The sequence below is a fragment of the Peromyscus maniculatus genome, chromosome 20, assembly GCF_049852395.1.
Source record: "Peromyscus maniculatus bairdii isolate BWxNUB_F1_BW_parent chromosome 20, HU_Pman_BW_mat_3.1, whole genome shotgun sequence".
Taxonomy (NCBI): domain Eukaryota; kingdom Metazoa; phylum Chordata; class Mammalia; order Rodentia; family Cricetidae; genus Peromyscus; species Peromyscus maniculatus.
In genome coordinates, this window is record NC_134871.1 from 69,962,103 (window position 1) to 69,986,567 (window position 24,465).

Consider the following 24,465-nt stretch of genomic DNA (forward strand, 5'->3'; position numbering starts at 1 on the left):
GTTACTTTGCAGGTTTCTAGACTCTTGTGTTTTTGTGTTTTCTGTGCATTAGGTATGATGTGCATTGTGAAACCAGACGGACTTCCTCAGCTCTGCAAGACAGATGAAATTGGCGAGATCTGTGTCAGCTCCAGGACTGGAGGAATGATGTACTTTGGACTTGCTGGTGTGACCAAAAATACATTTGAGGTACATGATATTATTTCACGGGGAGATGTTGGGTGAGGTCAGATGTTACTGGGGAGACCTGCTAGCTGACGGCACAGAATGGCTTAGTGGTTGAGATCAAGTCTTCTGGGCCCAGTGCCTAAGGTCAGGTTGTCTCCACCACTCACTGCTGCTTTGTGAGTCGCTTAGCCTTCTGGGTGCCCTGTTCCTTTATCTTAAATGTGAGTGACAACCAGACATGGTGGCTAGCACTTGCAGTCACAGCACTTGGGAGCCTGGGGTCAGGGGACTGTGAGTTCAAGACCAACCTGGACTATATAACAGGACCTTGTCTCAAAACATGCAAAAGCAGAACAAAATGTGAATAGTCACAGAGTCCACCTGTTTGGAACACAAAATGAATTGATATTTACTCATGGTTAGGTCAGCTTCTGGCACGAGGCAGTGGTGTGGTGTGTCTGTGAGTTCACGATTTTGACTGAGAGTGCTGTGACAATTGTGCTTGCTGTGTCAGATCACTGATGGCACCTGCCACGGAAGCGCGAGAGCCCAGGTTGAGATCCCCAGAAGCCCCGCATGCATGGCAGCTGCCCTGATCCCCAGGCAAGCCGCTCAGCCCGACTGGCTGTCTCGGCAGTCTGCATTCAGCAGAAAATGTACCTGAGTGAAGAAGACAGCCACATGCATGTGCACTTGTGCACATGCAGGAAGACTTGACTTGTTGCAGGGCCGTTGCTCCTCGAGCAGCTGCTTGCTGATTCCTCTCTTGTACCTGCACTGCTCTGTGTGCTGGGGCTCTGTCAGGACAAGTGGACCACGGGTAACGCTGCCGTTCTAGAGGAGGCGGCGTTCTCCAAGGAGGCAGTTCATGGCCTTCCTGTGGGCATTCTGCTTGCAGAGCTAGGTTGTAATGAGAAGTTGCCCTGGTGAGCCTGCACATTAGAACAAGTGGTTAATTGTCTGGGATACCTTGTAGGGACCAGAGAAATTTTGTTGATGGATTGTGGCTCCCTTATACTAGTCAGGGCCAGCAGATATTGTTCAAATCTTAGATGGTCTTTAATAAAAAACCCAGAGCCAGATATCAGGGTGAAAGCTGAAAGATCAGAGAAGCAGAGCAGCCAGCCACTAGTTTCTACCTCTAAGAAATCCACAGTCTGAAGAGAGTGAGTTCTTGTTTCCTCACACCTTATATACCTTTCTCTGCCCAGACATCACTTCCTGGGATTAAAGGCATGTGTGCTTCCCAGTACTGGGATTAAAGGCGTGTGCCACCACTGCCTGGCTCTGTTTCCAATGTGACCTTGAACTCACAGAGATCCAGAGGATCTCTGCCCCCTCCCACCTCACCCCCACATACCTCTCTGTCTAATCTGGTGGCTGGCTCTGTCCTCTGACCCTCAGGCAAGTTTATTAGGGTACACAATATATCACCACAAGCAGGAGTCCTGCTGACTTCCAGCTCTGAATTGCCCGTTCTGTAACAGCCTCCCTCTGGTAGGGAGCCTGCAAACATCGGAAGCTGCATTTCAACACTTTCTGGAAATGGTGCCTACGATGGTACACTAGCCGTCACTGGTGGCAGCATGCCTTCTCCCGTGTGACAGAGCATCTGTGCGGTCTGTCATGTGCTGCCGGATGGGGCTGAGAACAGGGCTGACCGTCACCTGTCCACAGGCCTGCAGCAGCACAGTGTAGGCCTGCTGCTGTCCCCCGCTCCTTCGCTCATGTCCCCTCAGAGGTGTCCCATCCACTCCACCGGAGTGGAAGCTGGTAGGTCCCGGGTGTGGGTTCGGCCCCTCGGTTACTCTCTGTCGTCCTCAGTAAGTGTACGTGTGTTTTCCTAAGTCTCTCCGTTCCTTCTTTCCTCCTCTTCCCAGGTCGGCCTTCAGCACGCGTCCTTGTGAGTGCTGAGCACACTCTGCTACTGAGCTGCCTCCTCAGTCCCCGTTTTCCCTTCTTGAAAATCTGTTTTAGACGGTATCTCCCCTTGTATCCCAGATTGGCCCCAAACTCTTGGAGATTCTCCTGCCTCAGCCTTCTGAGTTGCTGGGATTATAGGTATGACCTACCTATACCCAGTTTCTGTTTCTAAAGAGTTTTTAAAAAACGTTTGTTTATTTGTTGTGTGTCTGTGTGCAGGAGCGCGTGCGTGCGTGCGTGCGTGCGTGCGTGCGTGCGTGCGTGCGTGCGGAGGTCAAAAGACAGCTCGCAGTGGTTTGTTCTCTTCTACCATGCGGGTTCTGGGGACCCAGCTCAGATCATCAGACCCACTGCTTGACTCGGGTCAACGCACTGAACCCTCGCCGGCCCGGCTGTCCTTAAGTGCTTGACTAGATCTCTGTCTCGTGCTTGTGATGCTGTCATTGAATCTTTCTCACTGGAAATAAGATCCTTGCTGTTTGAGACAGTGTCTCGTGAGTAGTCTGACTAGCCTCTGATTTGTCATCCCCCTGCCTCAGTCTCCTGAGAATCTGGCGTTATAGGCACATGCCTCTGCTTCAAGCAGAATTGTATTATTGTCTGTATGTGAGGGAAGGGGGAGGAGAAATGCGGGCATGAGATTCTGCTGCAGCTGTGTGTGTGGAGGATAGAGGACAGACAACTTGGGGTCGGCTCTCCTTCCACGTTGTTTTTAATTTTAAAATTATATATACATGTATAGGGGTTTTGCCTGAATGTGTGTCCATGTACCAGGTACATGTTTGGTGCCTTTGGAGGCCAGAAGAGAGAGTTGGAACCTCAGGACTGTAGTTCCTGTGAGCTACCGCGTAGGTGCTGGGAGTCAAACCCGGGTCCTCTGCAGGATGAACCAGTGCTCTAACCAGCCCCGCTCCCCTTTGCTTAGCAGGGCCTCTCCTGTTCCTGCTGCAGTGTGGATTTCAGGCTAGCTGGCCACGGGGTGGCCCTGTCTCTCTTTCCTACCTTCCTGCAGCAGCTCTGAAATTACAGAAGTGTGAGGCTGCAGCTGGCTCTTGCTGTAGGGTCCAGAGATAGAACTCAGGTTGTCAGGCTTGCAATACTTTGTCCTCTTGAGCCATCGTGCAGGCCTTCCAGCAGTATTGGGAGGTAGTACAGGAAGCCGTGTGCCTAGAGTTCTTACACATTTTTGGTGGTGCGTGCAGTACTAGCCAAGTGCAGTACTGCTGAGATGCATCCCCAGCCCAGGAACACACTTCTGATCCCTGTCTAAAGATGGTGATAGCAAAGTAGACTGAATTCTCACCTGAAAAAGGAGAAAATAGTAGTGGTGGTGGTGGTGGTGGCGGCGGCGGCGGCCTGTCTCAAAAACAAAAGGGGGAGGGCCCAGTAGGCAGGTGAGATGGCTCAGCAGATAAAGGTGCCTGCCACCAACCCTGATGAACAGACTTCAATCCCTAGAAATCCCATAGTGGAGGAAAAGAACCTCTCACATGTTGTCTTCTGACCTTTATAGGAGTACTGTTGCACACATGCACCCATACACACATGTACACATATACTCACAATAAAGTAATAAAAATATTTCTAAAGGGTAAAAACTACTTCCTTTGTTTTGTAAATTTAATTAGTGTTTTTACTAAAGTCAGATATTTAAATTCTGAGAATTTTCCATAGTTAACATTTTACTAGTACAAGACTATAGTAATGATAAGCCAGAAAATTAATGAATGTATTTAAAAAATACACTGAGCCAAGCAGTGTTAGCACACACCTTTAATCATGACACTCAGGAAGGAGAGGCAGGCAGATGTTTGTGGGTTCGAGGCCAGCCTGGTCTATAGAGCAAGTTCTAGGACAGCCAAGGCTACACAGAGAAACCCTGTCTTGAAGAACCAAAAAAGAAAGAAAGAAACAAATAAATAATAAACTAAGAGTCAGGCAGTGGTGGCGCACATCTTTGATCCCAGTACTCATGAGGCAGAGGCAGGTGGATCTCTGTGAGTTTCAGGGCAGCCAGGACTACACAGAGAAGCTCGGTGATGGTGGTGGTGGTGGTGGTGGAGGAGGAGGAGGAGGAGGAGGAGGAGATGGCTTGGTGGTTAACACTGGCTGCACTTGTAGAGGATATAAGTTTGGTTCCCAGTGCCCACATAGAAGCTCTCTGTCACCTGTAACTCGAGTTCCAGGAGATCCAGTGTCCTCTTTTGGCCTCTGCGGGCATTGACACACATATGGTACACATAATACATCCCAGCACACAATACTAACACATAGTATATCTAAGATATATTGTGAAAGGTCTGTTAGCAATTGTGTGTGTGTTTTGCATATATATACATATATATGTATATATCCTCTTATTTTTTAATATTTTCCTTAATTTATGTATATGTGATATATGCCTTTGTGTGTGTGTGTGTGTGTGTGTGTGTGTGTGTGTGTGTGTGTGTGTGTGTGCACGCGTGTGTTCATGTGGAACAGTTCCCCTGGGCGTCTTCCTCTGCCCCACTCCATGTTGTTGGTGATGGTTTGTCATTTAGGTTTTAGTACTGGCTAGGAAACCCTGGAGCTCCTTGCTCACACCCTCCCCCAGCTCTCCGCATGGCGCGGGCATCAGAACTGTGCTCCTCATGTCTGCACAGCTGCGCTTCACCCCTGAGCTGCCTCTGCACCCATGGCCCCTGTCCTGGCGTCCTGGGTCTGTGAGGTGGCGGCACAGTGGGCGCGGGCAGGCACATGCTGCCCGATGGGTCCTGTGCCACAGCCCACCGAGGAGAGGAGAGGAGGAGCTCCTGCAGCTGTCCTCTGACCCACACACGCGTGCTGTGACGCGTGGGTGTGTGCACAGACACGGAAAGTACATCACCGCAGTGAACCGTTTAAGTGTGTACGTGTGCCTGTTATAAAACTCCAGGGAGAACAATCAACGCTGACAGGGTTGATCCCTGAATTTGTTGCTGCATATGGCTTCCAGTAAGCATATTACACACCCGCACATTTGGGGTGTGGTTTGTTTGTTTTTAGAGACAGGGTCTCACTACGCAGCCTTGGCCGGCCTGGAGATGACTCGCTGAGATGTTTCCTCTGTCTCCTGAGTGCCAGGGTTACGGGTGTGAGCCGCCACGCCTGCTCAATTAGCACACACTACTTGTGATTTCTCTCTTAAGTAAGACTGTAAAAATCAGATAAATTTTAGGGAGACAAGCCTAGCTGTTCACCTTTCCCTTTTGTCTTTCAGGTTATTCCAGTGGCCTCTTCAGGCTCTCCTGTGGGAGACGTGCCCTTCATCCGGTCAGGGCTGCTGGGCTTTGTAGGGCCGGTAGGTGACGGTTTCCTGTTGATTTTGCTACATATGATCTAAACATTTGAACTAAATTCACAGAACTGAACAAATTCTGAGTAATTGAAGGTGTCACAGTGCCTCTTATCAACAGTCAGACTTCCTCCTTTCCTGTCTTCAGACAGCGTCTCACTACATAGTCCTGGCTGACCTGGAACTCACAGAGACCCTGCCTCTGCCTCCCAAGTGCTGAGGTTAAAGATGTGCACCCCAGGCACTTCAGTACTATTAGAAGATTGTGTAAGAATGTCATAGGAGCCAGGCAGTGGTGGTGCACCCCTTTAATCCCAGCACTGGGGAGGCAGAGGCAGGTGGATCTCTGTGAGTTCGAGGCCAGCCTGGGCTAGAGTGTGTTCCAGGACAGCCAGGACTACACAGAAACCATGGAGAGAGAGAGAGAGAGAGAGAGAGAGAGAGAGAGAGAGAGAGAGAGAGAGAGAGAGAGAGAGAACTTGTTACTTAGCAAATGGTATTTACAGGTACTGGGTCTAGAGATGACTAGGACCCGAAAAGCCTATTCTCAAAGAGCTCATGGTGGGCTTCAGGAATCCATGAGGATGGCAGAGGGCCAGGCCGTGCGCAGTGATGGGTGGCACTCACCTGTAAACTTACCGATCACTAGCTTCCTCCTCCCCCCTCTCCTGCTTCCCCTTCCCACCTCTGGGGTTTGGGTGCAGTGGGGAGTCGCCCTCTTAGAAACCGCACACACCAAGTGTGGCCTTGGCTCTCTTGACCTCTTGACAGCACCAGAGAAGGTCTCAGGTGCCCAACGCCTCTGCCTGCTGCTCTGCTGTTGGGGTCTGGATGGAGCTTCAGCGGTCTCGGAAACGGACAGACTGTGGTCCTGCTCTGTAGGGAGACTAGGTTATGTCTGGTCTGAACTAGTCCCATGGTCAGACCTAGCTGTAAGAAAGATGAAGCCAGAAAGGCCATGCCAGCTGAACAGCCTCACTGTGAAAGATTTGGAGAAGCAGGCATCTCTATTTGTCTTTAAGACTGTTTTGATGACTTTTTTATGTTTTCATTAGCAATGTGTGTATCCTTGCATACAGCAGTTGGGAGCCCGTGACATGGGTGCTGCAAGCCACACTCAGGTCCTCTGGAAGACCAGTGCCTCCCCTAACCACTGAGCCACATCTGCAGCCCTTCTTCTCTGACTCACACAGCTCTTACCACTTGGAAATGGCCGGCTCCCCTGGCATTGTGTGTGAACCAATAGCTTCCTATGCAGGGGTTCTGCCTTTGTCTTAGCCCAGGCACTGTGCTGGCCCTACACCGTGCTCAGAAACTTAATGAGTGACATTCACATGGAGAGCGCCACTGGCTCATTGAGTGTGGTGAGCGGGCCAGAAGGGGGCCCTGACTTACCGCAGGGAGTAAGGGGGGACGCACTGGGACCTTCCTGTGCTGCTTGTCCTGGGGAGAAGATCTCCAGCCTTCTTAGACTTGTTCCTGTTACCTGTCTCTGCTCCTGCCTAATGGAAACAGTGTTACCCTTACATGCTCCAGGCAACTATTCACATTAGATTAAAGCTGTTTGACTTCCCTCTAGTTCAGTAGTAAACAAACTAACCGTGTGTGGTCACAGTCTTTTCCCTTTGAAATTTTCCCCTAAGAATGTGAATGAATCCATCTCCTTACAGACTGTAAGACCTCAGAGGGTGCTGGTTAGTGGTCAGCCAAACCTAACGACCTGAGTTCAGTCCCTAGGACACACATGGAGGAGAGAATTGGCTCCTTCAGGCTGTCCTCCCCGTCACAAGCATGCAGCAGCATGCCTGTGCTCACCCACACATACACCCTTGCAAGATACCTAATGTGATTTTCTGAAAGACCTCCTTGGCTCTAGGTACTAGTTTCTCACTAATTCCAGAGGGATTTTTTGAAAAAAAAAAAAAATTCGAGTGGGGGCGGTGGTGGCGCAGGCCTTTAATCCTAGCACTCGGGAGGCAGAGGCAGGTGGATCTCTGTGAGTTCGAGGCCAGCCTGGTCTACAGACTGAGTTCCAGTACGGCCAGGGATGCACACAGAAAAAAAAACCCTGTCGTGAAAAAAACCAAAACTGAACTAAAATAAAAATAAATCCATAAACTATGATATGCATTTCTTTGATATAAACACACACAGTGTTGGGGATTGAACTGGGTGCATGCCTTACAGGTATTTTTCTTAGCTTTTTTTTTTTTTTTTATGAGATTTACTTCAAAGTAGGAAATATAAAGTATCTGTCTTACCCTTTAAACCATGGAAATGAAGGTAAATAAATCCTTGTTAACTTTCAGGGTAGCTTGGTGTTCGTGGTTGGAAAGATGGATGGATTGCTCATGGTTAGTGGTCGGAGACATAACGCTGATGACATTGTGGCTACTGGCCTGGCTGTGGAGTCCATCAAGACTGTCTATCGAGGACGGTGAGTGCTGTGGATTAATGTCACCGCTTTGGGGCGATCGGAACCGCATTCTGTGGGTGCTTTTCCAAATTATTAGGTTGGCTTGGGTTAAAATAATAGAAGCCTGGCTTTAAGTGTGTGTCCCACCGTCTTTGGCTCTTTGCGTGACGGAGAGGAATGAGGCGGGTGTCAGAGTCTTTACTCCTTGTTGAGTTCTGAAGACTGAGGAGAATGGAAGACAAAACACTGCATGTTCGTAGTTCTTCAGTGCCGAGACGGTGCTGTCCAGGCTAGTGTAGCTAGGTGCCATCTGTACAGACCGAAGAATTCTTCCTCTCGTTTCTAACTCGAGATTGACATGTCAGTTTAGTGTGGAGAATTCCAGGTGCTGTGGACAGAGTCAGGCCTTTTCTTTTGCTTACTAATGCAAGAAGAGTTATTCCAGGAGTTCACAGTCTCAGACAGGTATCGGTTAGGGTTATTTTTGTTTTGTTTTTACACAAAAACATTTTCATACACATGTACACATGTATGGTGTGCTTGGAGCACGTGCCTCCTTATTCCTCCTACCCTGACTGAGTTACTACATAAGAAGTAAGAACGTTTGAAGACATCAGAAAAGAACCAGTGCCTGAGCTGTAAGGGTTTCTGTAAGTGTGGCTCTCAGGAATGAACTTGCTGGGCCCTGGACCGCTGTCTGTGGTCACAGTTGTGTCCTGGCACATACATAGTTCGTGCCCCACCCCTGCTGCGGGTGGAGGGAAGGGACTCGGGCCGCTAAGCCGGCCTCCTTGGCTCTCCAGTCTCTTCCCATCCTCCCTGCACTCTGCAGCAAATCCTCACTGGGTGCCAACTGCACGCTGCGTTTCTGGGTGTGTGCCCACAGTCTCCTGACAAACCCAGGAGCCAGGCAGATGGCAGCATACATGTCACGTGACAGGGCCGTGAGCGCTGTGGCGTGAGCACAGAGGTGCTCGGGGACGCCTCACTAGTAAGGGGACATTTGAGCGGAGACCTCCCTGGGTCTACCCCCCCCCCAGCCCCGGTCTCCCTGGGTCTAACCCCCCCGCCCCCCAGCCCCGGTCTCCCTGGGCCCCCCTTGCCTGTGGCTGACCGTCGCTCCGCTCTCTGCTTCACTACTCCGCTCCAGGCACACTGGCCTTCTCGCTGTTCCTCAAACCTGCCAAGCTCGTCCCTACCTCAGAACCTTTCCGCTTTCCGTTCCTTCTGCCCGGAATCCTCTTCCTCCAGATCTTCGCGTGGCTCGCGTCCTCACCTCATTCAGGTCTCTGCTCCAGTGTCCGCTCCCCAGGGAGGCGCTCCCCCAAGCACCCATATCCCACTCCGCTGGGCACCCCACTCTGCTGCCCAGGTGCTTCCTGGTGCATCACAACATGGCTTCGCTATCTGTGTGTTGATTGGTGCTTACGTCTCGGACACGTAAGCGCCACAAAGACAGGGACTGTGTCTTGTCACACTCTGTGGTGCTTAATCCACGCTGTTTTCCTCTTGTTGTAAGGGAACCGCTCGGCGCTGGTTTGGTGACGACCTCATTTCTCTCCACTGCTCGTGTCCGGGTGGTGTGTCGGGACGGCTCCTCTGATTCCACCTCAGAGAAGCAGATAGGACGGTTCTGGAGGGCGACTGACGTGTCTGATCTGTCTCTCTTAGAATTGCTGTGTTTTCTGTGTCTGTGTTTTATGACGAGCGCATCGTGGTGGTAGCGGAGCAAAGGCCTGACGCCTCCGAGGAAGACAGCTTCCAGTGGATGAGCCGCGTGCTGCAGGTGAGCCGGGCCGCGCCAGGCAGAGGCGGGGACTGCCGCCCGCCTGCCTGCCTGCCTGCTGCCTGCCTGCCAGGTTCGCTGTCTTTAAAGATCATCTTTGCGCCGGGTATGGTGGCGCACTGGGCGGCTGAGGGGGGTGGGTCTCTGTGCTTTCAAAGCCAGCCTGGTCTACAGAACTAGTTCTAGGGCAGCCAGGGCCTCACAGAGAAACCCTGTCTCAAAAAAACAAAACAACAACAAAAAACCAAAAATGATGTTTAAGAATTTCATACACATAGACAGTGAAATATGTTCCTACCCACTCTCCTTTCTCTGTATCTCCCCACATACCTTCTTTCTTTGATGCCCAAGTGTTTGCTACCCATGAAGGTTTTGACTGCCCATGTGTGGCATGCATCTCTGAAAGTAGCCATGTGTCAGAGGTTAGCCTCGGTCTTAGCATACCTCTTGGAGGGTCCAAGAACTTTCCTCCTTATGCCAGGGAGCTGTTCTGGGGAGTCAGGGGAGCCGGGAGGGGAGCCGGGAGGGGAGCCGGGAGGGCAGGAGGAAGACTGGGGCTGAGAAGGTGTTTCCGGTGGAGACCGGCTGGAAGGGGGAGGGAGGCAGCCAAGGCTCCATCTAGAGTCACGACTGCCAGTCTCTTTCCCAGAACCATGAATGTGAGCAGGTGACCAGACTTCAGAGCTTGTTCCAGACCTGTGAAAGGGGGCAGAGTCTCTCCAGAACGAGTTGATGCGTGAGGTCTGCACTCGGTAGACAGTGGGGGCCTGATCAATATAGAATGATGACGTCACCCACTGTGAGTCCCATGCAGGCTGAGACTTCTCAGCCTCTTTGTTCTCCACTCGGCCTCCAGAGCCTGAGAGCTGGACTCGCATGCCGCATAGTAGGACCCAAAACTAAATGCACAGTCCAGAGCATGCCAGCCTGCCTTCCCACTGACAGCTCACGTTACTGGAAGTGTTTCCAGGGCCTGTGACTTCTCTGCCCAGGGTACCTGGCCTTCTTCACAGTCACTTAGTAACAGAAATGACGCAGACACAGAGTGAGAGACAGCACCAGGTAACTTCAGGTTTCGTTCTGTTCTCAGGACACATTGTTCTGAATTACTAGCTAGTCCACAGGTAGGCTGTTTGTAGTACAAAAATGAAGGGACCTGCCGGGTGTGGTGGCTCATGCCTTTAATTCCAGGCCTCAGGAGGCAGAGACAGACAGATGTCGGAGTTCTAGGCCAGTCTAGTCTACAAAGTTCCACAACAGCAGTCTCAAAAAAAGAAGGAAGAAAGGAACTAGGTGTGGTGGCGCACACCTTTTATCGAAGCACTCTGGAGGCAGAGACAGGAGGGTCTCTGAGAGCTGAGTTCCAGGACAGGGAGGGCTACATAAGGAGACCCTGTCTCAAAGAAAAAAAAAGTCGGGCTGGAGAGATGGCTCAGAGGTTAAGAACACCGACTGTTCTTCCAGAGGTCCTGAGTTCAATTCCCAGCAACCACATGGTGGCTCACAACCATCTGTAATGAGATCTGGCGCCCTCTTCTGTGTACATAATGAATGAATAAATCTTTAAAAAAAAAAAAAAAAAAAAAAAAAAAAAAAAAAAGAAAAAAAAAGTCAGAGGACGTAATCTGAATATAAACGAGGCTGAAATACGGTGAAGGCTGTAGGAACGGGCTGATACCTGTGATCTGAGAGATAGCTAAGGGGCAGACATGCGAAGACTCATGTTAGGCAGGTGTGGCAGTACGTGCTGTGACCCGGCACTCGGAAGGCAGAGGCTGGAGGACTAGAGGCCAGACCACCACTGTGGACCGCACAGTAAAACCCGTCACAAAGAAACAATAGGGAGGGCTGGAGCGGGGCTCATGGCTAAGAGGCTGCTCTTCCAGAGACCTGGGTTCGATTCCCAGGCCCCACGCTGACCACTGTCTGTAACCCCCACGCTCCTGTGGGCACCAGTCATATACGTGGTGCACAGGCAAGCACACAGGCCAACATTCATGCCGTAAAATGAAGAAGTTAATGAAATGCAAAAGAATAATTAATAAGGGTCTGACAAGACGGCTCTGCTGGTAAAGGCGCCCGCAGTGCAAGTCTGATGACTGCGCGCGCGCACACACATACACACATACACACACACACACCACACGCATACACACACACACACACACACACACACACGCACGCATACACACACACACACACACACACACGCACATACATATACACACACACACGCACATACATATACACACACACACACACACGCATACACACACACACACACGCACGCACGCACATACATATACACACACACACGCACGCACGCACATACATATACACACACACACACACGCATACACACACACACGCACGTACGCACATACATATACACACACACGCATACACACACACGCACATACATATACACACACACACACACCACACGCATACACACACGCACGCACGCACGCACATACATATACACACACACGCATACACACACACGCACACACACGTGTACACACACACACGCACGCACGCACACACATACACGCACACACACACACCACGCGCACACACGCACACACAATTGTAGTGGCACCACCATACTCACTCACCTATGAGATCTTTGTTTTTTTTCTTCTTTCCAATTCTGTGACTTTATTTGCTCTCCATCGAGTTAGTTCTCAGATCACCTCTGTGTTGGTGGTGCAGCCGCCCCTCCTCTTGGCGCTTTCCTTCGCTGGAGCCGTTCTGCCAGGTCCACGTGGGAAAGGAAGGGCTCAAAGGGTTGTGGGCAGAAGGTATAACTTCCAGGTCACAGGGCATGGAGAGTGGAGGTGTGGCTCGGCATGTTCAGGAACCTAATGATCTACCAGACCTCCATCCTGGGATGGATGGAGGAGCGCCCTGCAGTGAAGTAGCGGCCCTGTCAGGATGGATCACATGGCATCAGCGTAATCTCCCTGAATGTTTTTCTTTGTGTTTTTCCAGGCAATCGATAGCATCCATCAAGTAGGCGTTTACTGTCTTGCTCTCGTGCCTGCCAACACATTACCAAAAACTCCACTAGGAGGGATCCATATATCTCAGACGAAACAGCTCTTTCTGGAGGGATCTCTGCACCCATGTAATATCCTCATGTGCCCACATACATGTGTGACGAACTTGCCCAAACCCCGACAAAAGCAACCAGGTAATAATCTGGCTTCTAGCCACAACCTCACAGGCAGCTTCTAGAATCTAGTCTTTCGGCGCGGTGCTGCATGGGCTTAGACTCTCCAGAGATAACATAAGGACCGCACGTGCTGACCAACACCAGGAAGACTGCTGTCCTGCGGGACAGGCTGCTGCTGCTGCTGCTTTTGGCTGAGTTTGCCGCAGTCATGGAGAGAGGGAGAAAGGGGTGAAGCTCATCCTTTGTTGATAAGAGCAGCTGGTATTCAGTGAGTGCTCACTAAAAGCCACATGCTGGCTATGCACATTACATGTGTGATCCTAAACGTGAGTCCGTAAAGTCCCGTGGCTTGTTAGTGCGGAGCTGAGAATCACTCGCAGTGCATTTCAGCACACCGGCTTTCCGTGGGATCTCGTGCCCGGGATGACCTCTCCCCCTCCCAGCTGCTGAAGTTTGGAGTGGGCCTATCTTACCTCTGGGTTACAGGCATTTTCTGAGTTATAAGTAGAAGATAAACAGCGTGCGTAGTGTTGGCCATTTTCAAGGTACAAACCAAAAGAAGATGGAGAAGAGAAAAAAACGCAAACCAGTTCCACCTTCTTATCTGATTTCTGAGCAGAGAAATGTCACAGGCCCAGGTAGAAAGCTAAGGCACTGCTTGTGACTGATTGTCAGGCAGTCTCTTCAAACATGTGTCAGGTCCAGTTGAGAGCCTGTCTCAAAAGGAAAGGCGGCAGGGTGTGGTGGCATGAGACAGGCGATCTCTGAGTTCAAGACCAGCCTGGTCTACATAGTGAGTTCCAGGCCGTCTAGGACTACGCGGTGAGTCTGGTCTCAGTGAGAGAGATGAGGAGGGGCTTAAGCTGGCATGGCCTTACTACACTGTGCCCACCCCTCTGTGTTAGAAAAGGAGGATGAGAAGCCCAGTGAGCTTCCTGGAGGTACAGTAGACTTTAATCTTTATTTCTTTTTTCTTTTTTTGGTTTTTCTAGACAGGGTTTCTCTGTGTAGCAGTCCTGGCTGTCCTAGAACTCATTCTGTAGCCCAGGCTGGCCTCAAACTAACAGAGATCCACCTGCCTCTGCCTCCTGAGTGCTGGGATCAAAGGCCTGTGCCAACACTACCCAGCCTCTTAAATTTGTATTTAGGGTGTATCAGTATTTTGTCTGCATGTATGACTGTGCGTCACATGAGTACAGTGCCCAAGGCGGCCAGAAGAGTGTGTAGGATCCCCTGGAACTGGGTTTCTGAGGTTGAGAGCCACCGTGTGGGTCCAACCGCTGAGCCAGCTCTCCAGCCTCCAGATCTGCTTTTACTGTGACCACCTCCTCAGGCCGCATACACGTGTGGCTGTGAAGAAGACCAGTGCAGTTTGAGAATCTGGCACTGAGGAGTGGAGATGGTGAGGGAATAGTGTGGGAGTTTGAGACTTGGTAAAAATTCAGAAAAGTAGCAGCTGGGGAGACGGCTCAGCCGTTTAGAACACTGGCCTCTCTCAGGGGACCTGGGTTCAATTCCCAGCACCTACATGACAGCTCCCAACATCTGTAACTCCAGTTCCAGGGGATCTGACTCCTCTTCTCACCTCCTCAGGTACTGCACGCACATCCTGGACAGACAGACAGACAACGCCCCCACACTAAAAGTCAGTCAGTTGATAAATGTTTAATTCAGAAAAGTAGAGAATTGAGAAGAGAAAGATGGTGGTGTAGAGTGAGCCTCACTGAGATGCTGTTGGCACATGGAAGTGTGTCGGTGTGGTCTTGGCTCAGGTCACAGAAACTGGAGGCAGAGTCAAGTCTGTTTCTCGTCAGGTGGAAGAGTCGGAGCAAGGCAGGCCTGACGACGATGATCGTTCTTCAGGTGTGCTCTGCTGCTTCCTGTCTTTTTTTTTTTTTTTTTTTTTTAGGACTTACTATTTTTTGGGTGTTTTCCTGCATTTATGCCTGTGTGCTGTGTGTGTGCAGAGGCCAGAGGAGGGAGTCAGAGTCCCTAGAACTGGGTTAGAGGTGGTTGTTAGATGGCTGTGTGGGTGCTGGGAACTGAACCTGGTCCCCCAGGAGCAGCTATTCTCTCAGGGCCTCTCGGCTCTGGTGACTTGTCACTGAGCTGTTGGTATAGGTGTGCTACATGACAATAACCCTAAAGCGCAGTGCCTTCCAATGGCAGGCATTTGCTCTTCACCCATGGAATATGCATAAGCTGCAGGCCCTGTTCAGAATTTGCCCATGTTCTCCTCTGTGGCATGGGCTTTGCCCTCGAACCCCAGCCTCCTTACTCCTGGATTTGCCGGTGTGGGCCACCGTGCCCGGTTTGGCTGTCCTCAGGACACATGGCTGCAGCAGGAGGGCCAGCCCGCCCACACAAGTGTGGTCAGGGTGTCTCTGTTACCACCTGCTACTGTTTCTTGTCCAGAGCAAGTCAGAGCAAGCCCTCGAGTCGGTGTGGCCGAGTGGAGTCCAGTGTGAGTGAGCTAACACAGGAAGGGAGGTTCTGACCAAATCAGACTGGCCACGCGCCTCTGTAGCAGATTGTCTTGGATCCGTGGGCTGCCTGACCTCTGGTCAGTGGCTCTGCACCCCAGCTAGCAGAGAGGAGAAAGCTGTAGAAATCACATGTGACCTGCTCTCCCTTGTCTGAAACTAAAGGATGCAGCCTTCATTCCAGGGATGTTTACAGATAAACTGGGTATCAGTTCTTAGACAGTAGATGTGTCTGAGTTCCAGGCCAGCATGGTCTACAGGGAGTTCCAGGCCAGCTGGGTTGGTACAGTGGAAACTTGTCTAAAAAAAGAAGAAACAGGAAAGAGAACTGGGATGTGTTAGTGAGGAAGAGAATAGTAAGTAGAGCATGGTATTGGCCTCAGGACACTGTCAGGGCTTGGTGGGAAGGGTGAGGGGGCTCCAGGTAGAGCTGTGACAGTAGCTGCCAGGAACTGCCTCCCACTGCTCTGTGCACTCTGACCCGTACACTCAAGAACCGCACCCAGAAGACCCTTGTCTCAGTCAGTGTTCTGTTGCTGTGAAGAGACTCCACAACCACAGCAGCTCTTATAAAGGAAACATTTAATTAGGCTGGCTTACAGTTCAGAGGTTTAGTCCATTGTCATCATGGCAGGAAGCCTGGCAGCATGCAGGCAGACATGGTGCTAGAGAAGGAGCTGAGAGTTCTACGTTTTGATCCTCAGACAACAAGAAGTGAACTTTGTTCTCGCGGGGTGTACCCCCACAGTGACACACTTCCTCCAACAAGGCCACAACTCCTATTATTGCCACTCCCTGTGTGCCAAGCATTCAGACACACGAGTCTGTAAGGCCAAACTTGCCATTCCTCCACCAGTCCTCCAGATGTTACTGCTGAGCAGCATCTACTTTTTAAAATGTCACTTCTGGGGCTAGAGAGATGATCAGAGGTTGAGATACGTGGTGCTCTTACAGGAGAAACCGAGTTCATTCCTGCACCCACATTGGGGGGCTCACAACCACCTATAACTTTAGTTCCAGGGAATCTGACTCCTCTTCTAGCTTCTGCAAGAATATGCACACACATATGCATACACATGAATAATAAAATAAATATTTAGAAAATCTATTCATTGTAAACTGTAAAGCTAGTTCAGATCATGTTCACAGGTGCACTCTGGGTCCTTCCTGTGTGAAGAACTGTTTGGAGAATGCATATCATTTTATCATAGGAAAGGATGGTGCTTATTATTCTCAAATTGCTTTGGACGCTTTGCAGACAAGCTATTCTGACATCAGAGTGTAGGAACATCTCCCATTCTCAATTCTTTATATTTCATGAAAAACAGTTTAGAATTACATTTTGTGTGTGCGTGCATGCTCATCAAAGGACAGCTTGTAGGAGTCAGTTTTTTCCTTGCACCATGTTGATGCTAGGGGTTGAACTCAGGTCCTCAGGCTTGGGGGGGGGGGCTTGTTGAGCCTTCTTGCTGCCCACTTTCATTTTTTTTTTTAACTTCAGAAGTAATTGCAGACTTACAAAAAATTATTACTGGATATTCCTTATGTAAGTTCCCTAAATATTTACACACACACACATAACTTTTTTTTTTCCTGGAGGTCTCACTATGTAGCCTAGCTAACCTCCATGTTAACCACAGAGGTCTGTGCCACCATGCCTGGATATTTACTTTTTTAAAGGTGAGCCGAGTTACATGTTTTTATCACCCATATCAGTACATTTAAGAGCATATAAATGCTGAGAATAAAAGACATGGCATACTAAGCATCATCATTGTTCAGAACCCAGCTAGCTGTGGGTGGCTTCGTGGGTACTTGTTCCCCGCTGACTCTACAGCAGACTGCAGACGTCATGACCCTCTCTGCCTGTTCTGTTTGACACGTTTTCCAGAGAAGCCAGAACTGCAGCCACAAGTTGTCCTGTGTCCCGCAGTGCTCTGTCCTAAGTAGACGCACAGAGGCTTATATTAGTTACAGACTGTTTGGTCTGTGGCTCAGGCTTCTTGCTAGCAAGCTCTTTCAAATTAAATTAACCCATTTCTATTTCTATATTGCCGCGTGGCCATGGCATTACCGGTCTGCTGGCATCTTGTTGCTCCTTGGGCAGCAGGCTGGCATCTGCTCTGACTCCGCCCTCCTTCATCCTGGGTCTTTACTTGGATCTCCCACCTGGCTCTTATCCTGCCTTACCATAGGCCAGAACAGCTTTTTTATTAACCAATAGTAGCAACACATATTCACAGCGTACAGAAAGACCATCGCACAGCACAGAACTCTCCACTTGTTTATTTTAGCTGATTTTTTTCACTCTAGTAGTATGTCAACGTTGTGCATTTGACTGCATTATTTTGTCTTTAACTCATAGATGATTCTGGGTGTGATGGTGCCCATGGACAGGAAGCTGAGAGAGGAGGACCATGAGTTTGAGGCCTGCAATTTGCATTTCATCATTTACTTTTAATAAAAAACTTCTCATATTCCCTTTTAAAATTTATATATATATAATTTTATTCTATATATGTAATTTTTATTCTATATATAATTTTTTAAATAGGAAATATGAGAATTTTTTATATAAAAGTTATATAGACGTTTATATATACAGAGAGAGAGAGAGAGAGAGAGAGAGAATGTGTGTGTGTGCATTTCGCTTACATATGGAAATCAGGACAAGCTGCAGGCCTTGGTTTTCTTCTTCTGCCATATGGTTCTAGAGGTGGAACTCATACCATCGGACGTGGTGGCAAACACCTTTGCCCACTAAGCCATCTAGCTGGGCCAGCACTGCTCATATTTCTGGTGATCTCAGTCCATCTCCTGACAGGTGACAGGGTTTTTGCAGACCTGACAGCAGTTGCTCTTTTTAGGACTGTTTGTGGGAACCAGTGGAATGTGGACCCTGGAGCAAAATTCTCCCTGTGACCCAAGCTCAGCAGCCGCCTGTGCCCCTTGTCCCATCTCCCTAGGTCTCCTGGGTCTGTTTAACCCACCTTCAGCACTCCCACTGCCAACCATGCCCACACTGTGTACACTTTTTGGTTGCCGTTTTCATTGGAATACAGGCTCTTTGCCCCATGTCTGAAAGACCACATGCTTCCCCAATGTTGCTGAGTGAACTTGGGCCAGTCTGGAAATGTTTTGGGAGTGTGTGACTTGAATTGCTGTCTTCAGGGCTGGTTTTGCTTCTGTCTACAGGTGTAGGCCCTGCCTCTGTGATGGTCGGGAATCTGGTTGCCGGCAAACGCATAGCACAAGCTGCCGGAAGGGACCTGGGGCAGATTGAAGAGAACGATCTGGTGAGGAAGGTAAGTTCCAGATGTGTCAAGTTTCTGTCAGTGAGCTCAGGCTAGAGTGCAGGTGTGGGCCTGCTACAGGAGTCTTTGGAACTTGCTGACGTCAAGTCCTGTTCTCTCCTTTGTGACTTTAGCACCAGTTCCTGGCAGAGATTTTGCAGTGGCGAGCCCAGGCAACTCCTGACCATGTGCTCTTCATGCTGTTGAATGCCAAGGTATTAAAGCATCACTGCAGGGGTGGGGAGTGTTTGCCTAGCATGGACAAGGCCCTGGACCCTCCCCAATACTACATACCTGGGCATGGTGAGGCATGCCTATAATCCCAGCCCTGGGAGGCAGAAGTAGAAAAATTTGGAGTTAAAGATCATCCTCAAACTACACAGCCTAGAACAGCCTAGTTTAGCTGGAGTTACCTCCAGTCCCGCCCGGCCTGCAGCCACTCAAACCCAAATAAACACACAGATGCTTACATTATTTAAACTGTTTGGCCTAATGGCTCAGACTTCTTGCTATTTAGTTCTTATATCTTAAATTAACCCATTTCTATTAATCTATAAGTTGCCACATGGCTTGTGGCTTACTGGTACTTTACATCTTACTTCTCATGGTGGCGGCTGGCAGCGTCTCCTCACTTAGCCTTCCTGTTTCCAGAATTCTCTTCACTCTTCCCTGCCTGGCTACTGGCCAATCAGAACTTCATTTATTAACCAATCAGAGCAATACATTCACAGCATATAGATATCCACAGCACTTAGAACTAGAAAAATTTGGAGTTAAAGATCATCCTCAAACTACTACAGACCAGCCTAGGTTACATGAGATACTGTCTCAGAACAAACAAACACATGAATAGAATGTGCACCAAGAAAGAAACATTAAGAAATTAGGCCGGGCTGGGCCAGGTGGTGGTGGCACACACCTTTAATCCCAGCACTCGGGAGGCAGAGGCAGGCCTAGTCTACAGAGCGAGTTCCAGGACAGCCAAGGCTGTTACACAGAGAAAAAAAGAAGGAAGGAAGGAAGGAAGGAAGGAAGGAAGGAAGGAAGGAAGGAAGGAAGGAAGGAAGGAAGGAAGGAAGGAAGGAATTAAGAAAGAAAGAAAGAATGTAAGTATGTTTGGTTTACGTCAGTGCTAACAACCCTGAGTACCTAGGACATTGGGAAAGAAAAGAAATCCCACACCTGTCTTTTGTTACCAGGGGGGTTTTCTCCAGTTGATAATTCACCCAAGGTGATGTCCAGAGGCCTATAGAGGGTAACGTCTGCTTGTTTGTGCTTGTTTCACAACTGTACTGAGCTTCAACCACTTCTCCTTCTGTTGAAAGGGAACCACTGTGTGCACAGCCAGTTGCCTTCAGCTTCATAAGCGAGCAGAGAGGATTGCATCAGTGCTTGGTGACAAGGGACATCTAAATGCAGGGGACAATGTGGTGTTGCTCTACCCTCCTGGTAAGGGTTGCATTGGTAAACTGGAGTCTGAACTGTGTTATTAGATCACACATACCAGGAGAAGATGGGAACTCAGGGCCACCGTCTAGAACCACAGAGGCTTGGTGCTTCCCAACCCCAAGGCACTTCATGCACACTTGCGAAGGTGTGACCCAGGCTGCATCCCTGAGTTGAGTGATGTGACTGAGCTCTGTCTGTTTTTGCATTCCCTTCTGTTTCCATCAGTGCCTACTTAATGAAAGCCACACATGGCAGCACACTGCTGTAATTCCAGTCCTCGTGTGGTAGCAGGAGAATTAGATATTCACGGCCAGTAAGAGTTAGGTAACATGGGGCTGGAGAGATGGCTCAGAGGTTAAGAGCACTGACTGCTCTTCCAGAGGTCCTGAGTTCAATTCCCAGCAACCACATGGTGGTTCACAACCATTCGTAATGAGATCTGGTGCCCTCTTCTGGCCTGCAGTCATATATGCTGTATACAAAATAAAAAAATAAAAAAAGAGTTAGGTAACAGGGTTGGAGAGATGGCTCAGAGGTTAAGAGCACTGGTTGCTCTTCCAGATCCTAAGTTCAATTCCCAGCAACCACATGGTGGCTCACAACCATCTGTAATGAGATCTGGTGCCCTCTTCTGTCATGAAGATATACAGGAAGACGGAACACTCACACACATAAATAAATAAATCTTTAAAAATGCTGGAAGAATATACCCAGTGTTGATATCTGGCCTCTGCATGCACATGTACATGTGATCACAGACACATACACCACACACACACACACACACACACACACACATTAAAAAAAAAAAATAAGAGTTATGTAACAAGTTACATATTCAGTCTGAGCTATATAACAAGACTTATAAGTAGCCAACTGTGGTAACTCACACCTTTAATCCCAGTACTCAGGAGGTTGATGTAAATCGATCTCTGTGAGTTAAGGCCAGCCTGGTCTACGGAGTGAGTTCCAGGACAGCAGAGCCACATGATGGACCTGTCTGAAAACAACAACACAAGATAGCCAGGTGAGGGAGCACACACCTACTAATCCCACCATTGGGAAGTAGCGGCAAAAGGATCAGGAGTTCATGGCCAGCCTCAGCTGAACACAGAACTAACAGAGGCTGAGGAGAAAGCTCAGCAGGTTAAGCGGTTGCCACAGAAGCGTGAGGACCTGAGTTTGGATCCAGTGAGGGAGCTTGTGGGTAAAAGTGCTTGATGACCTGATGTTGACCCCAGGAACTCACAGGAGAGGGAAAGAACCAACTTCCTAAAGTTCTCTGACCTCTGCATGTGCACATGCATATCACACACACACACACACACACACACACACACACACACACACACCAGCAGTCCTGGTGCTGCAGAGGCAGGCAGGTGGCCAGCTGGTCTAGGCAGATTGGTGAGTTCCAGGTTCAGTGAAAGAACCAATCTCACACAACAAGACGATGAGGCAGGAGAGTGGGTCAGAATTGAGTTCTTGCTACTTTTCCAGGGGACCAGAGTCAGTGTCTAACAGCCACCTGTAACTCCAGGTCTGTTGCTCTGTTCTGGCTTCTGCAGACATCCACATACACAAGTACATGCTTAGACACACAAACATACATGGGTACCTGCTTAGACACACACTACACAAGTATGTGCTTAGAAACTGACACACATACACAGATACCTGCTTAGGCACAGACATAACACATACATGGGTACATGCTTAGGCATGGACACACACATACACACACACACACACACACACAGGTACATGCTTAGGCACAGACACACACACAAGTACATGCTTAGGCACACATACATGGGTACCTGCTTAGACACAGACTCGTGTGTTATAGAATAATCTTTTTGTACACTGTGAAGATGTATCTTTGCCAAGGGGCCCTCTGATTGGTTTAATAAAGAGCTGAATGACCAATAGCTAGGCAGGAAGAGGTTAGGTGGAACTTCCAGACAGAGAGAAAAGAAGAGGAGATGAATCTAGGTGCAGGAGGGACACAAGAGGACACAGAGGAAGCAGGACATGCAGGAGGAGAGGTAAAAGCCACAAGCCACGTGGCAGCTTAATAGAAATGGGTTCATTTAAGTGATAAGAGCTGGTTAGAAACAAGCCTATGCTAAGGCTCAGCTTTCATAAATAATAGTGAGTCTCTGTGCTGTGATTTGGGGGCTGGCTTTCCAAGAAAGCCTGCTATATATGGTGCCCAACGTGGGACACCAGATTTTTTTTTGGGGGGAGAGGGGATTCTTTGTTTTGGTTGGTTGGTTGGTTGGTTGGTTTTTCGAGACAGGGTTCTCCGTGTAGTTTTGGTGCCTGTCCTGGATCTCGCTCTATATACCAGGCTGGCTTCAAACTCACAGAGATCTGCCTGGCTCTGCCTCCCAAGTGCTGGGATTAAAGGCGTGCGCCATTACCACCCAGCAATTTTGGGATTCTTTTTATCATTTTATTAAAAAATAAAACTTGGGGATAAACATTAGGGAATAAACCTGAGAGATCCACAGAGTAGCTGAAACACGATCCTCCCCCTCTCCACTTCCTGGAAGGGCCGTGAAACCCCTCAGCTCCTTCCTTCTCCATGTCCTATCTCCCTCTGAGTGTGCCAGGAAACTCTTTGGTCCATCTCAGCCAGGTGAATGTGGACTCTGCTCTCCAAACTGAGGTCAGGCTCTGTTGGTGGTCTCGGAGCAATCAACACATACGGCTCTTAACCAACACACACACATCCATACAAATATTTAAAAGGTAGAGCACAATGGAGGAAGACACCCAACGCCAATCTCGACCTCCACTTGTGTGTGCACACACTGGTGCACATGCGCGCGCACACACACACACAGTACATTAATTAAAGTGCGAGGGAAGACTTTGACTACTTGACTTTTGGAAATCCTCTAAGCAAGGCATGTTGGTGTTCACCTGCTTTTCCAGATCCCTGAGAGCCAAGGCCAACCTGGGCAACACAGTGAGACCCCATCCTTTAAAAAAGGGGTGAAGGGACTGGAGATGAAGCCCATGCCGAGGCTCTGGGTTCAGCTCAGCATGAAAACCAAAAAGGACTGGTGTGTAGAGTGTTCAGGGAGGAACCATTTCCCCAGTGTCTTCCCAAGACTACTTGATGGGCTCTGTTGGCTTGACGCAGTTCCTACCCCAGGGGCGTTTGGCTCTCTGCTGCTTTTGTCTGTCATGGACTCAGCTCAGACACAACCTTCTCTGTCCAAGAAGAGGAATGTAGAGTTTATTTTGTGAAAGTCTTGTGCCAGGCAGTGGTGGTGCACGCCTTTAATCCCAGCACTCAGGAGGCAGAGGCAGGTGGATCTCTGTGAGTTCGAGGCCAGCCTGGGCTACAGAGCAAGATCCAGGACAAGCACCAAAACTACACAGAGAAACCCTGTCTCAAAAAAAAAAAAGAAAGAAAGAAAGAAAGAAAGAAAATTTTTTGTAAATAGTCATTCTTAGAATTTATTTATCCTTTATTATGTGGTGTGGGGAGGGGGGCACATGGAGGTCAGAAGACAACTTTTAGGAATTGGTTCTCTCTTTCCACTGTGGGATCCAGAGGTCAAACTCAGGTCAGAGGTGTGCACAGCCTGTGCTTCTACTTGCTGAGTCATCTCACTAGCCCAGGGTTCAGGATTCTACATGAAACGTTTGAATCGAATGACAAGCACGGGCCTGCAGAGGTGGCTCAGAGGTTAAGAGCACTGGCTGCTCTTTCAGAGGACCTGAGTTCAATTCCCAGCAACCACATGGTGGCTCACAACCACCTGTAATGGGATCTGGCGCCCTCTTCTGGCGCACATGAAGACAGAGTACTCATGTACTTAAAATAAAAATAAAGACAAGCACGAGAAGAACAAAGCCATGCGTCCCTCCTGTCCCCGACTGGTGTGCCTAGACTAGTCTCCGGTACTCTGTCCCCAGTGCTCGGTTCACTCTTCCCTGGCCTTAGCCCTCTCCTCCACTCTCTGCTCTTCTTTCTCTGCTGTTCATCCTCCTGCTCCAGGAGGGACGCGTCCTGTGTGTTGGCATGAAGTCGTCTTCCGTCTGTCAGGAAGGGAGTGGGGGTCGGCAGCACTGCCCAGGCCCTAAGCTGCGCTCGCTGACCCACAGCATTGGAGACGTCCATTGCTTGTCCTGCAGCAGCCCTTGTGCTAGGAAAGCGCTCAGGCCGTGTTCCCCTCCGTGTCCCTACTGCTCTAGTTCAGTACCCTTGAGTCCTGCAGTTATTTCCCCAAGTCATGAAAATCACAGCAACCTGCCTTCAGGCATCTTTCAAGAGCTCACTTCTTGGCTTGAGGATATAGCTCAGAGACATGACACTTGCTAGCCATACACAAAGCTCTGGGTTCAATTGCTGGCACCACCCAAGTGTGTGTGTGTACATACACATAGGAATATATATATGCACATACACACACACATATTCCTTCCTTGTCTCCTG

The 24,465-nt window shown here is 49.4% G+C and overlaps 1 protein-coding gene across 3 annotated transcripts in view; it reads left to right on the forward strand.

Moving 5' to 3' along the window:
* Positions 1 to 24,465, forward strand: part of Dip2b (disco interacting protein 2 homolog B) — a 199,100-nt gene that overhangs the window by 148,583 nt on the left and 26,052 nt on the right. For all 3 annotated transcript variants that reach the window (XM_076556826.1, XM_076556825.1, XM_076556827.1), the window contains 8 exons: positions 53 to 189; positions 5,330 to 5,410; positions 7,714 to 7,841; positions 9,492 to 9,606; positions 12,601 to 12,802; positions 18,463 to 18,572; positions 18,695 to 18,775; positions 19,886 to 20,009. In XM_076556826.1, the coding sequence (XP_076412941.1) occupies positions 53 to 189; positions 5,330 to 5,410; positions 7,714 to 7,841; positions 9,492 to 9,606; positions 12,601 to 12,802; positions 18,463 to 18,572; positions 18,695 to 18,775; positions 19,886 to 20,009 (978 nt within the window). The remainder of the gene's footprint in view (positions 1 to 52; positions 190 to 5,329; positions 5,411 to 7,713; positions 7,842 to 9,491; positions 9,607 to 12,600; positions 12,803 to 18,462; positions 18,573 to 18,694; positions 18,776 to 19,885; positions 20,010 to 24,465) is intronic.